The sequence below is a fragment of the Cygnus olor genome, chromosome 25, assembly GCF_009769625.2.
Source record: "Cygnus olor isolate bCygOlo1 chromosome 25, bCygOlo1.pri.v2, whole genome shotgun sequence".
In the NCBI taxonomy this organism is placed as follows: domain Eukaryota; kingdom Metazoa; phylum Chordata; class Aves; order Anseriformes; family Anatidae; genus Cygnus; species Cygnus olor.
In genome coordinates this window covers 712,009-735,753 of record NC_049193.1, presented here as the reverse complement: position 1 = coordinate 735,753, position 23,745 = coordinate 712,009, and the positions used below count along the sequence as shown (strand labels likewise).

The window sequence follows — 23,745 nt, the reverse complement described above, 5'->3', positions numbered from 1 at the left end:
AAGTGCTCAGGAGTTACAAAAACACCACCGGGTCTTATTTCAAACAAAGTCTGTTTCTCTCTTTCAGAGGTACACGCCACAGGGTTCAACTATCAAAATGAGGATGAGAAGGTTACCCTCTCCTTTCCCAGTACCCTTCAGAAAGGTAAGAGGTATTTAGGTGCTCTTGGCTTTTGACGACATATTTAAGGAGTTGCACCCTGAGAAGCTGGAGCTGTAGCTCTGTCTTCCCTGCAGTCACTGGCTGGGAGCACGGTGCTCCCTCGGGACTCTGCCCACTGTAAGTCAGCAGGAGGCTGAAAGAGGGGCACTCTTAAATATTGGTTGTAAAAGTAGATTGAAGTTCATTCTGAAAGGATTTTAAAGTTGGGCTTCCATTTTCTAGTACAAATAATGTGTTTCAAGTAAGTGTCATAAAAAATTGCTGTTCTTCTGTCTGCCTAGGAAGTGTTTTGTTTATATTTGACTACTCAGTGCATGGATAGCACTAGAATGGGCAGTGCAGGTTAGCTCCTGACATAGGAAATCTTTCCTACAAGGTTCCTTTGATATTAAAATCATTAAGATTAATGGGAAACGAAGGTGATAAAATCACTTTGACCGTGGGTCCCTGGAATTGAAGAGGTTGTTTTGTTAGTGGCAGTGCTTGCTTCTAACACCTGAGGTGACTCTATTTACCTGCTCCTGGGCGTTAAGCTCACGAGCTATTTATGTCACATACTGATGATCTGTTCTCCTCTTACTGAGAAAGAGCTAATCTGAATTACCGCAGTGTGTTCCTAGGCATGAATGCACTAAATCTTTTGGAAGTACTGGTTTTTGCTCTGCAGAGTTTGTGGACTGAAACTTAGCTCCTCAGTTTGAATAAAGCAGTTTTAGTTAATCTTTTCAAATACAAATGTAAAGATTCTAGGGTGATAAAACGTTAATGTTTCATTCTGTGTGATATTGGCGTGCTGCCTTTCTGGTCAAGATCAGGTTTCCCCTTTTACGCTGAGACGTCGAGGGCAGAATAAATCCTGAGACTAATTGACTTAGAAGCTTGAAGGCAGCCAGTGCTCCACTTTGGCCTTCGCAGTAGATTTCAGAGGATGCTATTACCACTTAGTAGCTATCCGATATTTTTTGCAAACTTTACTCAGAGGTAAGAGTTGCAGGATCAGAGTTTTCAAGTGGCTTAAGGTAGGTGTCTCCTGGTTGCTGTGTTGTATTTAGAGGATGAGAATGAGCCCTGCAGGAACCTTACAGGAATTTAACCGTCAAGTGCCAAAACACCATGATAGGGCTGGCTTTGCCTGCATTGTTTGTGATGTTTAGCTCTGCTGGAGCTTATTTTTATGTAACGAGGGTGAAGGGTTTGAGGGAGGCTGGCAAAAAAGTCATGGGTGGAGATGAGTTAAGGAACATCTTACTTCAGAGGGGCAGTGGGCCAGCTGAGCAGCCTGGTCTGCAGGTCCAGACCAAATAAATGTGCTGTTTGGCACGTGCAAATAACAATGTCCCATCTGTTTCTGTTTCAGGGACAGGAACGCTAAAGATAGACTTTGTAGGGGAGCTGAATGATAAAATGAAAGGTTTTTACCGAAGTAAATATACTACCCCTACTGGAGACACACGCTATGCTGCTGTCACTCAGTTTGAGGTACGGGCTATATTTTTGTTTTCAGAGAATGTCATTCTTAATATAGGATTTGTTCTTAAAAGCGGCAAAGGCCTCGTTTCCTAGCTTTAGCTCTACCCTCTGGGCAAACTTCAAAAATCCATTTTTTGCTTCCTGCTCTGAGTGTGGATGGATAACACTAAAGGTATCCTTTACATTGTGTCTTGAAGGTCAGTACATTCTGGGTCTGGCAACTTCCCCAGCCAGGGATCACGCTGATGTGTGATGCGTTGTATATATAAAATAGATGTTTTTAAACATTGCATCTATTTATTTAGAAGTGGTCAAACACATCTCTATAACTTGCCTTTGTGAAATATATTAATTTTTAATAGAACATTCAGATTTAATCTCAGCATCTTAATGACATCCAAAAATGTGAGCCAGATAATGCCTCAAACGTTATGTAAACCCTGGTCATAATGACAGAATTTTATACCATATTGTAATTTCATCTGCCTGGTTACATAAAAACTCAGAGTACTTACCTAATACAAATGGAACATTTCTTGGGTGCAATATAGTGATAGAATATAAATAGGTGGTCTTGTGTGCACTGTCTGTGAACGCCTGGGTGCCCTCTCTGCTTTCACATGACTGAGCTTTGCTCCTGTCATGACTCTGCTAAATTTTACTCAGACTGTAGAATTCCATCAGAGCACAAAGAGCATTAAAAAAAATAAATAATAAAAAAAAAAAGGAAATAAGCAATCACAGTAGTAACAAAACGCTGTAATGCAGGGGTCAAGGGGTATCAGTGAGGACACTACACCAGTGACTAGCCATCAAACATCCAACTTCTTGCCTGTAAAATATGCTGAATTTTTGTGCGTTCTTACTGCAACAGTATCTCGTGATTTATTTGGTTAATGTTCTTGTTTTCTTCAGGCTACTGATGCTCGCAGAGCTTTCCCTTGCTGGGATGAGCCTGCTATTAAGGCAACATTTGATATTTCATTGGTGGTTCCTAAAGACAGAGTAGCTTTGTCAAATATGGTAAGTTCTTAATGCACAAGCAAACTGTATTTTAAATAAAGCTATAATAAAGGCAGCTGACTGTTTGAAAGGTAATAATATGTTTTGGGACTTAGGAATATAGTCTATCTTGCTAGCTATTACTAAGCAGCTCTAAATTGAGATAATTCTTAAAAAGATATTGTTATTTCAGATGCTAACACAAAATCGAAACAGACTGTGCAAACCACAGCGGTGTGTGTTTCTTTTTAAAAGTCTTAGCATATGTCAGGCCACGTGCTGCTTGATTAAGAGTGACTGAAAAAAAAAAAAAGCCTTTGCATGTTTATATAGCTGCTATAACTTGAGATAAATAAGCATGTTTTCTGCCCTAGAGAATTTCTGAGCAGAACTAGGGTAAAATGTGCAAGTAAAAGTACTTCTGTAACAAATACAAGTGGGCATTTTCAGGCTGCTATTTTAAATAGGGTACAAATATTTCTGAAAAAGAGCAAGTGAGTTTTAAAGTAGATTTAAAAATATATATGTATTTAAGTTCTAATAACACTAACCTTCATAGTTACCTGTAAGTCTAGTTTTGCCCACTGACCATGTGGTTACAGGGGTTTTTTTGGTATGTTAGTAAAAGTCTTGTGCCTTATTTGGAATTGGGTAATATCCTCACTGGAGAACAGCAGCTGATAACTTACATGTTCAGCTGCCTTTCCAGTAATAGAATATAATGTGTCTGTGTGTGTGTATATATATATGTATATATAATAAAAGCACACCCCCGTATATGATGGGGCTTTTTGTAGCTAGGCGGGGACCTATGGTATGGTCTGTATTTTATAATCAGAGATCTTTCATGTTAAATGTGTGACTCTTAATGACGCAATAGTTAGTCGAATGTGCTGCATAATGCAGTTTCAGTGCCATGAGACTAACCGATTCTCTTTCGTGTTGAAGAACGTCATTGACCGCAAGCCGTACCCGGATGATGAAAATCTGGTGGAGGTGAAGTTTGCTCGCACCCCTATAATGTCGACATACCTGGTGGCATTTGTGGTGGGCGAATACGACTTCGTAGAGACCAGGTCCCTGGATGGCGTCTTAGTGCGTGTTTACACTCCCGTTGGCAAAGCAGAACAAGGAAAGTTTGCATTAGAGGTAAATGTGCTCAGGGTGATTTCGTTACTGCTGTCGTGACCTCCGACAGTACCTCTCTCCTCTGCTCGGTCACGTAAATGTGCCCAAAGCTTGTGGGAGTGTTTTTCACTTTAATAGCTCAGGGAGACTGGCCTCGATGTTAAACAAAATTTCACTTGTGGACAAACTCGTGTCTTTAATGACAAAAGTATGCATTTTACTTGAGTTGTTTTGATTCAATAGTGTAGACTTTCATCCGCAGACAAGAAGTGCTGACGGGTTGGCTGCAGCCTGGGAGGAGAAGGGAAGGGGAGTCTTCCAAACCACCGTGCTCTGGAAGCTGGGAATTCAGCTTCTGGAGGAAAGCTTGTGTCTGCTGTTTTCTTAGGCTACTTTCAGCCGTAAAGAAATTTTCAAGTTACACCAATTGTTCCAAGTTCACATAATATTTACTAAGTTTCCCCTCTTATCTCTTACAGGTTGCTGCTAAAACTCTGCCTTTTTATAAGGACTACTTCAATGTTCCTTACCCTCTTCCTAAAATTGATCTCATAGCTATTGCAGATTTTGCTGCTGGTAAAGTAACTCACTTTATTGATGAACTGTATTTTATTTGAATTATAAACATTTAGGAAGAGGTGTGTATCAATATCAATAAACCTTTGTATTTATTTTATAAAGGTGCCATGGAGAACTGGGGCCTTGTTACTTATAGGTATGCTGTTAAAATACTGTCTTTCCCCCTCTTTGTTCACTAATTCTTGGAAGTAACTGGATTAGTTTTAGGGAGCTGCTATCATCCCAAATAAGACTGAGTAAATACCTCCAGATCTTGCTTCAGTTTGGATAATTTTGACTTCTGCATAAGCGTGCATTATTATACTAATCTTAGGAAGGCAAGACTGAGCTAGCTATATGACTACTGTCCAAGGGTGTGAGGATTTTTAACTGTCTGGCAGCACTGCCTGTTCCACAAGAGAACTTTCTTGGCTGCTTTTTTTCCCCATAAAAGTTATGTACTCACTGACACAGCTGGAAGGGTTTCTTACTTAATGTTGTAGGCAAGTTGGTAAATTTAGCAACCACATTAAAATCATGTAAATCAAAAATACTAACTTGCCTTCCTTTTCAGTTTTTTATGTTCATCTGGTCAAGTTTTTGTACCTTTGCTCGATACTCTTACATTATCTGTGCTCATTGCTAGACTGATTTTCCTTCATTTTGTGCAAGATTGGACTTGCAAGCTTTGGACTTAAAACTGAAATCATTTGAATTTCTTATGCTAAACTGTTGATTTGGCCTCAAAAAAATTGTAATGGAAATTTGAACCTAGGTTTAAAATCAACTTCTTGTTGCAGTTTGGATGAAACCTGATACTTTACTCCCTGTGGGGAAAAAAAAAATATTTGTCTTGAATGAGCAGAATTTTTGGAAGCCTTTCTTAATTTTGCTGTTAAATTTTCCCCCCCTTGTACTCGGCTTGGCACGCTTGCTTTATCCCTTTGGGGACAGAAGGTCGGCATAATCCGCAGGCACCACCTCTGTTTTGAGGTGCCCGTTTTTCCCCTGTGTCGCAGCGGTCCAGAATCCTTTTTCTGGCTGACCCACCGTGTCCTGACCGCGACGGGGGTGTTGATAGCGCGAGGCCGTGTGCCTGACCTAGGGAGCACGTGCGTGTGTGTGCTGTGCGTGGAGAATCCCGTGCACCTGCAGCGGCGTGTGTAACACAGCCGGCCGTGCACTTGGAAGAGCTGGAGTTCCTCTGGGGCTGGGGGAGGCAGAGGAGGTTTGCTGTGCATACAGCTTGCAGTGCAAAGGGAGTTACAGTTAAGGTGAGATTTGCCCTCTCCTCCCCAAATCCCCCCTTCCTAGATTACGTAGGTGAGCTATTGCATAAATAAAGGGTAAACTTTCTTGTTCCTGCTTGGGTTTTTGCATTTGTCTTCTTGCATGCCATGAGGAACTATTGCTCCAAAGCATTCCAATAACCATGGAATTTAACAAAACAATTTTGTGTCTAAACTGAAATAGCTCTTGTTTTTTCCAGTTGTACTGATCACTTTTTAGCTCGCTTAGGTAATTTAACCTACTTGTGATTGTGTTTTTTTTTTCTCTAGGCATGTACCACTCTGTTCAGTTATCTCTCTCTTTTAAATACAGGGAGACCGCATTGCTCATTGACCCCAAAAATTCCTGTTCTTCATCTCGCCAGTGGGTTGCTCTGGTTGTAGGACATGAACTTGCTCATCAGTGGTTTGGAAACCTTGTGACTATGGTACCTAACAGTTACAAGTTCTTCTAGTTTTCTTTGAAACATGCTTCATATCATGTGCTATTTAAAGTGTCCCTTAATAACACCTTGGGCATGTTATGTTAATTTTTTTTTTTAATTTATAACTAGTGCTTTATTATCACTCTCTTCTTCACCACTGTGTTCTTTAAAAGTATTTTTAGACTTTCTCTGTGTGAAACATTGTTCAGTTGTTTGAATACTGTTCTAGTTAAAGTTGTGCCGGTGTTCCATGCAAATGATTTTGGCTAGTCAGATTACTCAGAGGCAATAATCCAGTTTTCCTTTCAGGTGGGCATGATTCACTCATCAGGCTTTCATACCAAGGCATATCAGTGCCAGCTCAGCATTGCAAATCACTCTAGTCCACTAGCTGAGAAGGTGCTCAGTAGTAACTTACGTGAATTATTTCAGGTATATGGGAAGCCAGCTGTCTGAATGGTTTGATGTTTAAGTCATTTTAGTGGGAACAGAAGCATTATCTGAGGCAGCAAGACTGAAATCTGTAAATAAACTCCATTTACTGCTAAAAACTGAAAGCTGTATCTGTCAGAGTTTCTGCTGTTAACAAACAGCGTCAGCTTACTCTGTTAATTAGATCTGACACTCCTTATCCCCAAACCCCACAAACAGATGTTTGAATCCAAATATTTCACAGGTTAGGAAGCTTCTTGTGTTGCTAGAAACCAGCGTGTTTGACAAAAAAAGTACATCGCCTCTGGAGCCCCAGATCTGCATTGTTCTGGCTTTCAGGCTGCTTAAATGAAGTGTGAGTGGGTGGAAGAAAGCCACCAATATAAATATTAATGCTCAGCAGAGGTTCTCAAACTCCTTCACAGTGCTGTGCCTCTTAAATTCTAGTCAGCTGTGTTCTTGTTTGTGATAGCACAGGTAACTTCCATGTGAGAGCAATGCAGAGCAATTTCTCTTCTGTGGTGTAGCTGTGAAAAGTGAAAACAGATTTCAGTGTTACTTCCAAGTTTCTGGAAAGTCAGCTCTTTCTCCTCTTATAACCTGAGATGCTTGCACCAGCCTCAGCATCACTGGTTTAGTTTGCCAGTACCAGGTCTTACTGGGCAGCACAATGTACCAATTCTTCTGTAGCAAATATAAATGAGATCAGAATACTTTCAGGGGAAGAAGTAGATTCTTGAGCAATTAGGTTGCAAGTGAGATGAGGGAGAAAAATGCGGGTGAAAAGATTTAGATGTCCAAACATTGCTTGAGAATCTGTTTTGCCGTTGCAGTAATCCTTTGGCACCAACCTTTGTATTAGAACCTTGTCCTGGAAATGGATGCAGTCAGAAATGTAAAAGAAAATGAGATAGTCTTCGCTCTTAAAATAAAGCTGGGCTTATCTGCGTAGAGTTCCAGTAACAGCTTTCCTTGCTGAAATTCCACTCTCCCTAGGGTAAATGTCTCGTTCATCGTAGAAGCAGTAGTGCTTTGTAGAACAGCTTACTGGGTTGATTCTACGTCCTGTTTAGTTTATTTACTTAAGGGTCCATATCGTCATAGCCACGCTCTTCTCAATTAAGCACCACGCTTAGGTTTATACGATGGTAAGTGTGGTTATGAAAAGGGTGTTTTCGTCCTTGCTATCCATAGCTTGTTTCCTTATCTCTTCTGCTTCAGTTACATATCAGAAATGAAGGGGAAAAAAATAAATGTCAATGTAACATTCACGTTTTAAACGGAGCCCATCCTTGGCTGGGTGAAACCACTTTTAGCTATTCAGTAGATTTCAGGTTTCCATAGTCTGGAACACTTCTAGACGCCAGGTTTTCTACTGTATGTAAGTATGTTCATTAGCAACAAATAAAAAAATAGTTTTCTGCAGCTGATCTTATTCATTTTGAAGAAGACACTGTTGTGTTGCCCACAGTTCTGCTGCTTTGTGGAACCGTGGCCTTGCATATCACTGACTCAGCTTCCTAACCTAGATAACATTCGTAGCAGTCATTCATGACAATTCCCTTAGTGGCTCTGCTCTGACCTCTAGTCTAGTCTGGGAATTTCACTTGTGCCTGATGCAGTTCTCCATGCAGAATTCCTAGAGCTTCAGACAGGGGAAGACTCTGCTAATCACTGTTCTTGGGTTGCAGACTTCTTTATAGGGAGGAATTAGTGTTTACATCTATTACCTTTTTCTGATTTGTGCTACACTAGGCTGTTAACAGCTTACCTTTTCTGCAAACCTCTTGTTGATTAACTCATGTTCCTGGAATTTTGTTGTTAATTTTATTTTATTTTGCCTTCTCATCTTTCCAGGAATGGTGGACCCATCTCTGGCTGAATGAAGGATTTGCCTCCTGGATTGAGTACCTATGTGTAGATCACTGCTTCCCAGAGTACGATATCTGGACTCAATTTGTTTCTGCTGATTACACACGAGCTCAAGAGCTTGATGCCTTAGACAACAGCCATCCTATTGAAGTAAGATTTTTTCTTTGTTCTAGTCATCTCCCTTTTTTCTTGTCAGCTGGATGTGAGTTTTTTTTCCTCTTGAGAAAAGAGAACTGTGCAGTCATTCATAATGCAAAGGAAAATCTGAAGTTGCATTTACACTTTGTGGCTTTTCCTTTGTTAGAACTAGTATTTCAAAAGTGAGGTTTGAGGGTTTGATGATGGCTTCTTCAGGAGTGTTCCTCCTCTACTGACTTGAAATGGCAAAGTGGGTGCAGAGATTCCACTAAGACAATTTGGGGATGGATATATGTGTGCTTTCTTCAAAGAGAAAAGTCAGCTCCTTAAGCAATAAAACAAGCAAAATCAAAATCTTGTGGCAATTAAAATTGTTCTCACTGTTAATTACCCTATTTACCGCAGGTTAGTGTTGGCCATCCATCCGAAGTGGATGAAATATTCGATGCTATTTCTTACAGCAAGGGAGCGTCTGTAATCCGAATGCTACATGACTACATTGGTGATGAGGTAAAAAGATTGTTGTCAAAAACCTAAGTGTAGGTTGCCAAATCTTTTTACAGTAAAAAAAAACCTTTCTACTATTAAATTTATGTATTTTATATTTTGAAGGATTTTCTCCAGTGTGGTTTCTGGTCTGTATTTGAACTTAGCTAGGAGAAATAAGATAGTTTTATTTCTGTATTTTCCCCACTGTTTCAATACTAAAAGTTGGCTAACAAAAATGTTTTAAGCTATTCTTTCTAGTAGCATAGTTTAGGTCAGAGTTAGATGTGCATACTGATCCTAGGATTGTTTGGTTGATTCTTGAATATAAATGCAGTGCGGAGGGAGGTAGAGACGACATTCTGGTGCCATTACCTATTCAATTGTGTGTTTCCAGGACTTTCGGAAAGGAATGAATTTATATTTAACAAAGTTCCTGCAGAAGAATGCAGCTACAGGTAACTGATGATTATTATATGCTTAAGAAAACTGATTTCTGGAGACAAATTTTTTATTGCTAAATTGATGGATTCTTACAAAGCTGGTTTTCCAACTGAGATAACTGAAATGCAAGGAAGTATTTGGCTTGTTTTTTATACAGTGTCACCTGCACAGCCAGAATTCAGCATCCTGTAGGGGTTCTGTATCTCAGGAGTGTGTGGATGAGATAATCTGAAGGACCTGCATTTACCATTGACAAGCATATCTGTGTGATAATTTGATTTAGAAGTAGAGTATGGTGGTTTGCCATGTAAGCCTTTTGCAAGCTTCCTTTTGCAGTATTGATTGCGTGTATGATTGAACAGTTCAAAGTCTGGTCTAACATCTCACAGTGCTTTCTTTACTTAGACCTTTTTTGTGCATCGGTCACAAATGCGGAGGTGGAACATCGTGCTCTGTCAGCCTTTAACAGCCCATGTTGTTCAGTTGGCTCTTTGGCATAGTATGTGAAAAACCTGAGGAAAAGATGTTTCTGTTTATCATTTTGAATATACAGTGTGTATCGATTACATTCTGTAGTTGTAATGAAGTTTTCTTCCTCCCTCTCCTCACCTGTGAATGGTTTAAACGATTTCCTTTTTCTTGCCCATCATCAGTTACAATTTGACAAAAAGGCAGTCAAAAACACGAAGGGCAAACTGGAGTAATAACGTAGCCTCCCACCCTCCAGTGCCTGTGTGGTGTCTGTAGTCATGTCTGACGCGTCAAGGCTCTGGGAGACCTCAGTCAGACTTTTCTTCTGCAGAGGACCTCTGGGAAAGCCTGGAAAAAGCTAGTGGTAAACCTATTGCTGCTGTGATGAATACGTGGACCAAACAAATGGGATTTCCTCTCATTTATGTGGAAGCTGAACAGGTAAATTGTATAGCAATTCCCCATATAATAACTCTGTTTTTCAGTACTTCAGATCAAATATGCTGCGTTTAGCTGTGTTTAAGATCAAATTCGGTAGTATCCAATCACTTAAATAATAATAATAATAATAATAATAATAATAATCTTTGACCAGGAGACATCACAGTGAATTGCTCTGTTTAGTGACAGAGCTGATTCTAAAGGGAGGGGAGAGCAACTCACTTGAGGAGCCCAGTGGAAAGTGATAATGGAGTTTATCCACAAGCGCTCTGGATCACGTGCTGGGAGTTTGCTGACATAGCCCGTTTGCTCTTTGTGTGTGAAAAGGGGGGAGGAAGGGAGTATTTGACTTAGGTCCCCTTGCAGCAGTTTGCTTCTCGCTCCAGTTTGATTATGCTTACTCTACAAGATTGCAGACTGAGGATTAGTGGCTAAAAACTGAGGTCAGACAAAAGTCTGACAAAAAAAATCAGTGGAGGGGTTAGGGGTATGTATGTGTTAACAATAACAGTGATTAATAAACTGGAATGAATTCTTGTGGTTAGCTTCTATTTGTGGAGGAGAATGAAAGTTACTCCAAGTTTAAAAGTGCACAGAAATAAAGAGCGATCTACAGGAGTTGAGATTAGATGCGCTGGTAATTCCTTTCTCCTTTCATTTCATGAATATTGAAATAAGTTGCAACTCTTTCGAAATGTGTTTTTTTTTTTTTTAATTATTATATTTTATTTTTAGCAAGAAGAGGACAAAGTGTTGAAGTTAGCCCAGAAGAAATTCTGTGCCAGTGGACCATATACCGGTAAGATGAGTGCTAGGAGCAGGAGCGGAGTGTTCGGATGCTTTTGATGAATGCCTGAAACTGATGTCCAGTTTAAGGTCAATGCTGCTATCTGAGGAGCTCTGTAAGCTGCTGGTTTTATAGTCGTGAATAAATAAAAATGCCTCGTATGGAAGTCAGCTCTATTTTTAAGATACAAATTCTGCCTACCTCCTCTGCTTATGGAAATTGAAGTGTTTGGCTTCAAAGGTGATTTAGATTTTTGGCTTTGGAGTCTAGAACTGCTCTTTTCCTTCAGGTTTTTGTTAATTTAAATTTAAGCAGACTTACTTAAACTGCTGCTGAAACTTGTTCGAGCATCAGGCAGGTTTCTCAGTGTTTGCATACCTTTCTTCCTTAGGCCTTTTCCTTTTTTTGGTTTCCTCTTTTAGGGGAGGATTTTCCTATGTGGATGGTCCCCATAAGTATTTGTACAGGTGATGACCCCACCTGTGCCAAAATGCAAATATTGATGGACAAACCAGAGCTGACCTTGGTTTTGAAAGATGTTAAACCAGACCAGTGGGTGAAGGTGAGTTGTCACAACGGAAGAGAACATATTCCTAGCAATAAGCTGGATTGTCACTGTAATGTGCCCCTGCATTTCAATTTCCTCTTCTCTTTTTTTCCTTGCAATCTTGTATTTCTTGTGGAGGGCCTTTCTGTGTTGCTGTTGGATATTGGCTGCTCTCTATAATGCTTGCTTAGTGTGGTCCTTTCTCTCTTGGAAGTTTTGCTTCCAAGAGTGGTCCAGACGATGTAAACTGGAACGTTTTAGGAGTGCAAGCCCAGAAAAACAGAGCACCATTAAGTAGAGGCAACTTTTGATTTGAAATGTGGTGGCTTTTTCAGTATCCTATGGCAACCACAGTTTAGTTCAAGTCCGTCCTGAGCAAAAATAGTCCTGTTTATCTTTCATTAAGTGTGAAGGTTTTCAATGGGCTATTACCAGGCGAGTACAAATCTGCAAGTGAAAAAATTCACTGTTGAGATCTGTTGCAGACACCAGTCAGAAACAGAATTTAAAAACTGAAAGACAGCAGCTGACTGGGATTATTGCCATATGAACTAATGAGGTTGAAGAATAATTGTTTCTAAGCTGGAGCTGTACTCCGAGAGGTGACTCCATGAAATAACAGTAAGGGTTAGTCTCTTTTTCATTCTAAATCAAACCTTTCCATTTAACTAACAGGAATATTGCAGCTGTCAGACCTGTGTATTCCCTTGTATCACCATATCTATCTGCTTCCCCCTGGTGATAGAGGGACATGTAATGAACAACCCCAAAACCCACCTGTCCAAACAAGACCGAAGATTGATACTGCTGCCTGAGAAGGCAACAGTTCGGCTCAGTCCAAGGTGAATTTGTAGGACTGCTGCCTGCAAGGGTTGTCAGCCTGACGTTTTTAGTTAGTGCCATTGTCCTGAGGACTGGCAATTGGACTGACCAAAATTGTAGCACCAGCAAAAAGGGGGGTGACTTCCTGATGAGCTCAGCAATGTTTCTGGTTTATGTCTGGTACTGTTGTTCAACCAACCAAAATATTTGACTGCCTACACTGAAATACCAGCAGGTAGTAGCATGTAATCCATCAAACTTGCTGACCATGACTTGCGTTTATGCAGGGCAGAGGTACTTGTTCTCCTTTCTTAACTTTGATAGAGAACCATTTTCTTGAATTGAGCAAGTTGAGAGTGAGGTTACAAAAGTTAAGATTCTAGCACCAGCAGTCTCCTGCATTTTATCTTCCCAGTACTTGACTACCCTTACTTCAGTTAGGAGTTACCCATAGAAGTTTCTCTTCTCTCCTTGCTCCTAGCCTCTGCTTCCTCATGCCAGCTCCCTCTCATCTTCTGTCTGTCTTAGAGAGCATTCCTTATTTAAAATTTTAGTGTGCCCTCCCCCCCACCCCCACCCCTCCCTTTATTTTAAAATTTGGTTTAAATGACTGATTGAGTTCTCTGAACTGCAGTACTTTGAGAAACGTCTCATGGTACAAAAACAAAACAAACAAAACACACACACACACAAACACCAAAACACCATTTCATTTTTGTTCCTTACTTTTAATTTTTTACTCTTTTGGTACTTTTCAGTTAAACCTTGGAACAGTAGGGTTTTACCGTACCCAGTATAGCCCTGACATGCTGGAGAACTTAATACCAGCGATCAAAGACCTCTCCCTACCCCCTGTGGACAGACTTGGCCTGCAGAATGATCTTTTCTCTCTGGTAAGCAACCTTTGCTATTCTGTCTAATAATGAGAGCTATAGTAGCTGCAGAAAGCAGTGCTTGTCAGTCTCCATTTCCGGAGGCAAAGCGCCTTTGGGATTACCGCATACATTTAACTATTAATTAGCTCAACAAGTTCTAACTTGTATTACAAGACTTAAATCCTGTGGAAGCAGTCTGTCCATAACTCCCACTTTATCTGTAGGGATGTATTATTTTATAGTCTTATAAAATTAATTATTTTGAGAACTTGCTTTCTCTTAACTCCTAAAAATAAGATATTTTAATTACCCCCTCAAAGACTTTATCCAAGACTTTATCAGCACCATGCGTTTTACCCAGTAGGGCTTGCTAAAGCTGGAGGAGGTGGCTGTTGGGGATTCCTACTGTTTAAAAGCAAGTTATTACCCCAAAAGCAGATGGTACTAGCTCTGAACAATTAACGACTATACTATGTATTTTGAATTGCACTTTCTTATTCTTGCTGGTTAGCAAATATATATATGGAAGCTTTAAAAACGTGTTTTTGATACCCTGTCTCTCTAACTTGGAGATGCTCACTGTAGGTATCATCAACTGTACTGAGCACAGAAGTGTTTTCATGATGCTCTGAATCATTTTGCTGGCAGAGGTGGAAAGGCAGTACTACTTGTACTGTTTCACGAGTAGCAAGAAACAAAAATGATTTCTGCAGTTTTACACTCTCGATTTAATGAAGAACAAAAACGAAGCCTCTAAATCTTCACAGTTTTTAGTTAAAATAAGATTTTGGTGGGTGTAGTATATGGCTGAGAAAAACTCTGTAGGTTCGTTATCTCTTGCCAGCATTGCTGCAGTTTTGTTAAGTCACTTAATCTTGCTGTCTGCTTCCTGTTTGCAAAATGTGCTTATAATTACATAGCTGTCTCCTTGTGAAGTGCTTACCTGTGTATGAGAAGCATGGTGTGCCCTGAGCAGACAGCTAAGGTACTCTGACCAGTGTCAGCTCACCTTGGCAGAACCTCACAGGAGAATTGGTGTGCAGGCTGTGCAAACTGAACAGAAAAGACTGTTAAATGAGGCAACGAGCTATTAAACATCTTAATTCTGTTTGGAAGTAAAACTAACCTGTGTCTTTTCTTCTCCCAGGCCCGAGCTGGAATCATTAGCACTGTAGAGGTTCTAAAAGTCATGGAAGCTTTTGTCAATGAGCCCAATTACACCGTGTGGAGCGATCTCAGCTGTAACCTGGAGATTCTCTCAACTCTCTTATCCCACACAGACTTCTATGAGGAAATCCAGGTGTTCGTGAAAGATGTATTCTCACCGATAGGGGAGAGACTGGGATGGGACCCCAAACCTGGAGAGGGTAGGAAAACTTACATTGTGAGATCCAATAGTGGTTTTGAAATGCTTCTGTGTAACTAAGCCATTGAGACTTTGGGAAGGGCAGAAAAGGAAGGAAGAGGAAGGTCTGAAGTAGGCATTTGGGGGTATTTTTATACTTAAACAGCCAAACCCCAAAACAATCCTCTTTTTCTCAAGTGCAAGCTAAAATAGTGAAGCTTTTCCCTACCTGGTCACTGATTGAGTGAAAATTCTCTGCTTGTTAGACTATAGGGATGGGAAGCCACATACATGCATGCTTACTTGTCGTAGTTAGTTCTGTTGTAGACTCAAATGGTTATTACTACCAGCCTAGCTCAGATTACAGGCATAGCCTGTTGTATTTGCTCCAGAATTTTCTTCTCCTGACCCTCTTGCCGTAGGAAAATCAATGCATTCTTCCATTGGCACCAATGAGAGTGGGAAAAGTCCTAGTTTCTTTAGGTATCCCCAAGCATGTGGAAGGATTATTATACAGCTCAGCCCTGATCAGTCTACATGGAATTAAAGAATTACATTCATTAATTTAATTGCTGAATTGTCTCCAAATAATTGTATTTTATCCTGCTACTCATTAGGTCATCTTGATGCCCTTCTCAGAGGTCTGGTCTTGGGCAAACTAGGAAAAGCTGGGCACAAGGCAACATTAGAAGAAGCCAGACGCCGATTTAAGGACCATGTGGAAGGAAAACAAGTTCTCTCAGCTGATCTGAGGAGTCCTGTAGGTTATCGTAAATTTTGATTCCCATGTTTTGCGCACATTTACTGATGCAGAACAACTGTGGTCTCTAGGTGGTGTTGATTTTGGGGGCTGGGAGACTGTTCAAGTGCAGTGCTGAACCTGAGCTGACTTCTATTCATTTTCATTTGTTTATGGCCACCTTACATCCTCCAGTTTTAAAAGCAATGTGGGAAATTGTGCAGGGATCCTTGAAGAGCACTACAGGTGTCAGCTTGGCCTCGCTGAGCACAAAGTCCAGCTGTGGTGGACATGGATTGGGTATATATGAAGTACTTGCTAGCTATTGCATGGTACAAAGATTCCTTGTTCTGTTGTTTTGCTGTAGTTGAAATTACCCAAATTATGCTGAAACTGAGGAAGAGGCCAAGCAGTTGATGAGTCTTTAAAATTCAGTGTTAAAACGAAAGGTGTTGGTGCAGGTATCTTCCAGATCTGTTCGCTTGTCAGAAATCTAGCCTAAATACGTAGAAACTGATTGTTGTTGTAGAGCCCTTTCATCCCTTCTATCAGCTTTGCATTGCATTTCTAAAAGCGTGATTTGTGAGGGACTTCCCTTGTTTATGCTCTCTCTTAGGTATATGTAACAATTTTGAAGCATGGAGATAGTACTACTTTAGACACCATGCTAAAGGTGAGTGCACACCCTTTTGTTAACACTGCCAGCTTATGCAATGAAAAGCTAAATATTCTACCTCACAAGTTCGTCTTAAGACGTAGTTTATCTGCAGACAGGCCCAGTCGGATGTTTTACAGATGATGTGAACGCTAGGACTTGATTGCAGTTTTCCTTGGTCCTTGTGTAGCGTGAAATTGCCACCTAGTGGATTGTTGCATCTCATTTTAGGATTATTTTTCATTGCTCAGAGGCACGGTTCTACTTGACCTTATATAAACAGCGGTGAAGATCAGTTTATTACTATTGGTACTTTCTGCTGATGGATGTGTAATGAGGTCTGTAATGTAGATAGCTGCAGGATTATTCACGAACATCTTCCATTTGTCCACGTACTACGGTTAAAGACTAATCTGGAAGCTGTAGTGTATACAGCAACTTCAGTAGTGCTAGGTGAGAGGAAGTCACTTAATACCATGCGCTAACATTGTTCGCTCTGGCTTTGAAGCTTCACAAGCAAGCAGACATGCAGGAGGAGAAGAACCGAATTGAGCGAGTTCTTGGAGCCATCTCCCAACCAGAACTGATTCAAAAAGTTCTCACCTTTGCACTTTCAGTAAGTTATTGGAAAAACCTGTTGTTTCCTTACATAGAGCACTGGACTCATATAATGAAGGGAAGGAAGAATAGTTTTAGCAATTAAGTCTGATTTGTATCTTAAAGTTTGTGGGGAAAAAAAAACACTATCCTGGATCTTCAACGTAGAAATGTATAAAGCCAACATGCTGTATTTGTTGGAACAATATTGAATATTTGTCCCCATTCTCCCCTTCAGGAAGAGGTACGTCCCCAGGACACAGTATCTGTTATTGGTGGAGTAGCTGGAGGCAGCAAGCAGGGGAGAAAAGCTGCTTGGAAATTTGTAAGGGACAACTGGGAGGAACTTTATAATCGATACCAAGGTGGATTCTTGATATCCCGACTAATAAAGGTATGTGTGGCTGTGAGGAAAGTCCTGTTCATATAGCAGACCAAAACTAAGTTATATCTGAAATGTTAACTGCCTACCCTTGGTTATTTTTTTTCCTTCAGCTAACAGTGGATGGATTTGCAAATGATAAAATGGCCGCAGAAGTTAAGGTAAGAATTTTACTTAAATAGATCATTAACTTCATCTGTGACAGATGTGGCATGCTCTGGACTGTAAGCACCTAATGGAAGAGCCATGAGTTCCGTGTGGTTTTTGGTTTTGAACTGAACAGAAGCTCTGCCTTTGACTCTATTGACTGTTGTGTACTCCCTGAATCGTATTGCTTTTGTTTGAGTTACTCTATTGAAATGTCTTAAATTAGTATTTTCATAGACTAATATGCAACTTTTAATGGTTCATATTTCATTAGTCTTACTCATTTAAATGTTTATAAAATGCAGCAGAGTTTGTGGCATGGGTTTTGAGACTCCTTGAAAGATAGCCTTTAAAGATAACTGTGGTAAATTCCATAGTTGTTACTGCTTCTGTAGTAAGCTGAGGCTTACACCACCACTTTGTTCCTCCTCAGACTGACACGGCACATGTTGTGCTGACTGCACTAGCACACGGTGACTCTTAGAGGAATTAACGTGTTAAAAATTAGCTAAATTCCATATTGTAATTCCAAGTTTTGTCGTCATTTGTGCTGTGTATGAAGAGCAAGGCTTTGACACAAGACAGACTCACGTGTCTGCAGAAAGCCTGTCGTGAAGTTGGTGGCCCAAGGTGATGTGATGTCACTCATGGACTCGAGCGTCCCCTCAGACTTGGGAGTGTAGGCACTGGTCTTGGTAGCATTTTGAGGATGTGGGGGGGTTTTATTTGTTCTTTGCCTGCAGTTTTACGGGGGCTCCTTCTTGGAAGAGAAAACTTAAAAATGTGGCCCTTGATTATCACTTTGCCTTTAGGAAAATGTTCAGGAAGAATTCATATTTCAAAGATATTCTGAGCCACAAGCTTTGTCTGTCTTTTGTCATCTAGTGATCCCTTCCCTTAGAAAAGATTTAGTAGCACAAGTGATTTTACAGAGAAACCTTGCACTATAATTCATTTTGTTCTTAAAAAACACTTTGCAAAACATTTACCAGAGCAACTTTCCATAACTAAATCATAATTAGTTTGCAAAAGAACTTCCTGAGACATGGTATACCTAGTTTTTTTGCTGGAATGCTTACTGTGCCTGAGTCTCCGTGTCACCCTGTGGCATACGTTAGTGTAAGGGGATCTGCTAGATACAGGGAAGGTATGCTGAAGCGGAGATGAAGGATGACTCCCTGCTGTGCCAGCTTATTCCACCCTTTAACCAGTTGCACAGTGCAGAGTCACAGAAGCCTCTGGTGCACTTTCTTCAGCCCGAGCTATTTGCAGGTGATCGATGCTGTTGATTCTGGAGGAAGAAACCTGAGAACATCCAGCAAAACTCTGAGAGCTGCTGGTGCCTGGAGGTCATAATGCAGTTTGGACAGAGGCCTCCTTCAGTCCTGAGAAATCTGATCTCTAGACAAATGCTTTTGCAAAACGGCCTGAGGCTTCAGTTAGTGTCTTCTTCCAAGTGTCCAGAAATACACACTTGATTTGCTGCTCATTTGTTGCCTCCCAATGAGGGACTGAAATCATCATTCAAGTGCCGCTTGCTGTCCCTGGCAGCGAGGTCAGGACAGACAGGAGGCAGCGTTTGGGCTGGTTTGTAGAAATGCTGCCGTGGCTTTCCTCTAGCAGAGAGATGGAAGCATTTTGCTGTTCTCAGTCTGTACCTGGGATTACTGTCTTGCAAACTCAGCAAGCGCTCTGCAGATTTTTCAGTCTGTGAAGTTGGTGGGAGCAGATACGAGCACAGAGAAGCGTAGTTTGTTTCTGTACAAACCAGGGAATTTGGGGACTTAAAATATAACCTTGTCTGTGGCTGTTTACACCCTTATGGACGGTTGTGTGCTTTTTGTACAGGCCTTCTTTGAGAGCCACCCAGCTCCATCGGCAGAACGCACTGTCCAGCAGTGCTGTGAAAATATTCTGCTGAATGCAGCTTGGCTGAAGCGGGACGCCGAGAACATCCACCAATATTTTCTGCAGCGCAAGGCCCCCCCAGCCATGGTGTGAATCTGTGCATGCCACTGCTGCAGTCCTGCTGCCTCATCGCGGGGAGAGGGAGGAGCTACCCAACAGCTGATTCATATGCCAAGAATTCGGAGTCTTTTTCTCAAACGGATGGGGATTGGACAATGAATGTAGTTAACTGGTTCCTGCTCACACTCCAGAATTAAATTCTATTAAAATTATCAGCAATTCAACAAAAAGAGAAAAAAGAAAAAAAGAAATCTGTAAATATGATAGTAATAAAATAGAGCATAACAAAACTGTGAAACTTCCTCAAGCCTTGTCAGTGGTTAAAATATTTAACGCCCTCCCCCTCCTGACACCCTTATTGACAGATGTTCTGTTTTTTACACCCTCCCCCCAAAAAGAAGAAACCAGTGGTTTCTAGGTCAGTGGAATTTTGTGGAGAGCCTGGGGCAGCAATGGGGCAATGCCTCTGAGAGCGTTGTGTGGAACAGGTCCCTCGGCAGGGCAGGTAGCTGGCGTGACGGAGGGTCTGCGCGTCATTCTGTGCGAGGTTCTGGGGAGATGTTCCCGCAGTCCCCCCCAATCCAAGGAGTAGGTTTCCCTCCCTTTTGTGTTACCTCTCAGCAAAAAGAAAAATGTTCTGTCGCTCTTCGGTTTTCTCCTCGGTTTCACTCGCTGATGTCCTTCTTAGAGATAATGGAGTTGTAAGGAAACATCTTTCATAGCCACATTAAATAAGAGAACGATTCATGCAATATTTTTTTTTCCTTACTAAATTGCACCCTCAAAATGCATGCAAATGAGGAGATAAGTACTGTGTGACTGGTTCTCCTGGCTGCTGTTAGGGCAGGGCTCTTCTCTTCAAGACACCGTTACTTGTCTAAAAGATCCAGCTTGTTCAATCTCCTCATGGCCGTAGCAACACTAGCTTTTCGTTCCTTTCTGTGATGTTGATGGTAATTTGATTCAGAAGCCTTAAATTAGTGATGACTGGCGTGATGATGAAGTCTAAGCTGTGTGCCATCATTTACTTCACAAAGCAGCGTGGTCTACTAACCGGGCACGACACCCTCTAATACAAAGGTTGAGCTCCATTTTTTTTTCTTTAACAGGAATTCGTATTTGGTGTGGCTTAACTGTATTTCAGAAGGTCATCAGACTAACTGTCAGACTGCTTCCCTGAAACATTTTTGTGCTATTGTTTAAAAAAAAAAATTAAAACAGTTGGCGTTAATAAAAATGTCAATGTGAAATTCCTGTCCTCCCCTTGTGTTCTGTTTGAAGCCTGGGAGCGTCGCAGCTTTCCAGGGACGTAAATCCGAGGCAGCAGCAGTGGTCACCTGCCGATGGCATCTTTAGCAGCCCGAGGAAAGCCCTGATCTTGGCCCTTTCCTCTTCTGCTCTCAGCGCTAGGTCTTAGGGCAGCTGAAGGAGCGTGACAGCAAGCTGATCTGTGTGACCTTGACAAAGGTTGTACCTGAGCGCTCAGGAACTAGCCGGGACAGAATTTGGAAGGTAAAAGGTGGAAAAGAAAAAAGTAAATCAGCAAATTTGTACAAAACGCCTGAAAAGCTGAGGGAGTGCGCAACCAGGTTTGGGCAGAGGCTGCTGACAGAACCAGGGTGAGCCCGGGCAGGCGCCGCAGCGCTCCTGAGCGGTACTGCGGTGGCCGGGATCCCCAGGGCTAGCGTGGCTATGTGGCCAGAGCCAGCCCGGGATCCTTTTAGTCCTGAGTCACTTCTGCTAAGTTTACTGATGGTTTTTCCAGCTGTCAGCACTGCAGAGCCAATACAATTTCAGAAGAGTAAGCTGGTTTCTCTTCTGCTTCTTGCACATTGACAAAATAACGTGCAAAGCTGTGATTCTGGCATGACTGGTGATGTATGAGAGAAGTACTGTGCCTGCAAGTTGAGGTGGTTTTGTTTTGACTTTAAACAATGCAAATGACGTGCAAGCAGTTGAAGGAAAGTGACAAAAATAACGAGCTTGTGGTCAGTGAGCAAACCGAATGGTCTCGGACAACTGCCTGGGCCTCGTCTCTTGTGTGTGCAAAGAAAGTAATTTTAGTTTTCATGGAAGTAAGTCTGGGATTTGTCCACTTAGATGAAATATTGTGTAAGAACGTCTTACAAGAAATAGGAAATGTTTCTTCACTGGAGGCAAACCGATCCTTGGGACAGGGTCAGCACAAGAATAGCAAGAGGCATTGAGGATGAGGAAAGTGATGGAAGCGGCAGAGCTGCGGCTGGGGCGAACGCGATGACGAGCGAGGGCATTGCCCCTACGAATTAACTGCGTTCCCCGGGGCTGTTCGGGGCGCGGTGTCCCAGCACACGGCCGGGGTACCCACGTACATGGAAACTGGCTTCGAACAAGGGCCCCGCTGTACCTACTGAAGTCAGACGTGTTTAAAGAAACTGATGTATTCTTTCTCCACTCTTGGACACTTTCACTAACTTCTGCGTCAATTTTGTGACACAGTTGTCTCACATTATGTGACACAATGTCAATATTGGTCTGACCACGCGCGGATGGATGCAGCTGGTTGTGAGTTGGGTTTTGTCTGGGGAGCTGCCTGGCAGCCCTGCCAACGCTGCCCTCTGGCATTTCGTTTTCACTGCTCCGCTGCCAGCCTCCTCCTTGGGCTGATGGTATGGACTCATTAACCTTTCTTTTACAGGGACCCAAACTGGGAAAGAAAAATGAGGCTCTTTCAAGTCTGAACACACTTGGAACGTTCTACCTAAGCCAGGAAGACCAGGTGAGTGCCTCTGCTCGGCCTTGTGTAAGTCACTGATCACTACCGGCTGCCCAAACTGGATTTCCTCACCTGTCTGGTAGGAAAACGCATCCCGCGTGTCCAGCACGTAAACCAGCCTCGGGGCTGCTCCAGCCGAGTGAGCGAACGCACAGATCTGCCACGTTGCTGCAGCTCAGCACCAGAGATGCCGAGCGCGAGGCCGTCTTCCACGCCGCTGCTATAGCCGGGCTGCGCCTGCTGCGTGTGGCGTCCCCCCGCGCTGCCACCTTCGTGTCCACCTCCTTCTGGGGGCCTGCACTGGCCTCCCGCACCCGGCGCCATTCGGCTCCGTTTGATTTGCAGGAGCTCCCCAGAGGTTCCCGTGGCGCTCCAGGCTCTGGGTACACGCCCATCACAGACCATTCCTGTCCCTCGAGGTTTCTCGGTGTAGGATTTTCTGTGAAACCTGAAGGCACCGGAGGGAACCTGCCCACCTGGCCCTAGTTCTGGTGGTGCCACTCGTGGAGGTGCCGGCACCGTCCCTGCAGCTGTTCCGAGGGCAGCACGTCGCAGCAGTTCTCTCCTGGTGGCTGCAGGCACTTCATGGGAGCGGGGGCTGACACAGAATCCCAGAACCATCCAGGTTGGAAGAGACCCCCAAGATCACCCAGTCCAACCTCTGACCTAACACTACCCAGTCCTCCACTAATCCACATCACCGAGCTCTACATCTAAACGTCTTTTAACCACCTCCAGGGGTGGTGCCTCAACCACTTCCCTGGGCAGCCCATCCCAATGCCTAACAGCCCTTTCGGTAAAGAAGTTCTTCCTCATATCCAACCTAAACCTCCCCTGGCGCAGCTTTAGCCCATTCCCCTCGTCCCGTCACCGGGCACGTGGGGGAGCAGAGCGACCCCCACCTCGCTACGGCCTCCTCTGAGGCACCTGAGGCCCCGCAATGCGAGCACCAAGGGGGCCATTTACGGTAAGAGGCGAACGTCTGAGGAATATCCCCACGGCGTCTGCCCCAAGTTCATGGCCGCAGCCTCACCCCGACTGCACAGCGGGGTTTTGGGGCCCCCACCGCTGCCGCGGCCGGACGGGTGCAGCCCCCCCCCGGCCCCCCTCTGGGTGTGGGGGCTCTGCCCCGGGGCTGGGTCAGGCCCGTGCCCGGCCGAGCCCCGCGGCGACCGGGAGCTGCCCCAGGCTCTGCCCTGAGCAGCTGCCAGAGCCCCGATTTCACCGGATTTCACCCCAAAAGCTGCTGGGGGGGTTCCCTGGGAGCTGCGGGGCGCGGTGGGCGATGCCGGGGCCGGGGCCGGGGCCGGGGCCGGTGGCTCCGCGCCGAGCCCGCCCCTCCCGGGGCCGCCCGCACGTGGCGCTGCCGGCCCGGCACTTCCGCCCCGCACCGGGAAGCGGCGGCCCCGGGGCGGCCCCGCCCGGTCCCGGTCCCTGCGCCCCCCCCCCTCCCCAGGCCCTGCCCCCCCCACCGCGGCGCGGCCCCCACGTGGCCGCCCCCTCCCCCCCCCCCCGCACCGCCGCTGCCGCCGCCGGGGCGCCCTTCTGCGGCGCCGCCCAATCAGCGCGCGCGCCGCCGGAAGCCCCGCCCCCCCCTGTCCTCCCCGCCGCCCGCCAATGGCCGGCCCCTCGCCCGAACGAACCAATCGGGACGCGCGCCGCCGGCGGGCGCCAGCCAATGAGCGGCGCGGCGCGGGGCGGCGGGCAGCGCCTGGTATCCCTCCGCCGCCCGCCCCGCTCGGTGTGCGCGCGCGCGCCCGCCCCGCTCGCGCGGCCCTTTTCTCCCTCCGCCGCCGCCGCCCGCAGC

General features: G+C 43.8%; 1 protein-coding gene across 2 annotated transcripts in view; it reads left to right on the top strand.

Moving 5' to 3' along the window:
- NPEPPS (aminopeptidase puromycin sensitive) overlaps window positions 1-20,433 on the top strand; it is a 36,163-nt gene extending 15,730 nt beyond the window's left edge. For both annotated transcript variants that reach the window (XM_040537104.1, XM_040537105.1), the window contains exons 3-23: window positions 68-145; window positions 1,521-1,642; window positions 2,549-2,656; window positions 3,584-3,784; window positions 4,243-4,339; window positions 4,445-4,478; window positions 5,924-6,038; window positions 8,325-8,489; window positions 8,883-8,987; window positions 9,361-9,421; window positions 10,210-10,319; window positions 11,055-11,118; window positions 11,529-11,668; window positions 13,234-13,368; window positions 14,498-14,717; window positions 15,313-15,455; window positions 16,051-16,107; window positions 16,598-16,705; window positions 16,925-17,080; window positions 17,182-17,229; window positions 19,064-20,433. In XM_040537104.1, coding sequence (XP_040393038.1) covers window positions 68-145; window positions 1,521-1,642; window positions 2,549-2,656; window positions 3,584-3,784; window positions 4,243-4,339; window positions 4,445-4,478; window positions 5,924-6,038; window positions 8,325-8,489; window positions 8,883-8,987; window positions 9,361-9,421; window positions 10,210-10,319; window positions 11,055-11,118; window positions 11,529-11,668; window positions 13,234-13,368; window positions 14,498-14,717; window positions 15,313-15,455; window positions 16,051-16,107; window positions 16,598-16,705; window positions 16,925-17,080; window positions 17,182-17,229; window positions 19,064-19,216 — 2,420 coding nt within the window. In that variant the 3' untranslated portion in view covers window positions 19,217-20,433. The remainder of the gene's footprint in view (window positions 1-67; window positions 146-1,520; window positions 1,643-2,548; window positions 2,657-3,583; window positions 3,785-4,242; window positions 4,340-4,444; window positions 4,479-5,923; window positions 6,039-8,324; window positions 8,490-8,882; window positions 8,988-9,360; window positions 9,422-10,209; window positions 10,320-11,054; window positions 11,119-11,528; window positions 11,669-13,233; window positions 13,369-14,497; window positions 14,718-15,312; window positions 15,456-16,050; window positions 16,108-16,597; window positions 16,706-16,924; window positions 17,081-17,181; window positions 17,230-19,063) is intronic.
- Window positions 20,434-23,745: the final 3,312 nt, after the last annotated feature.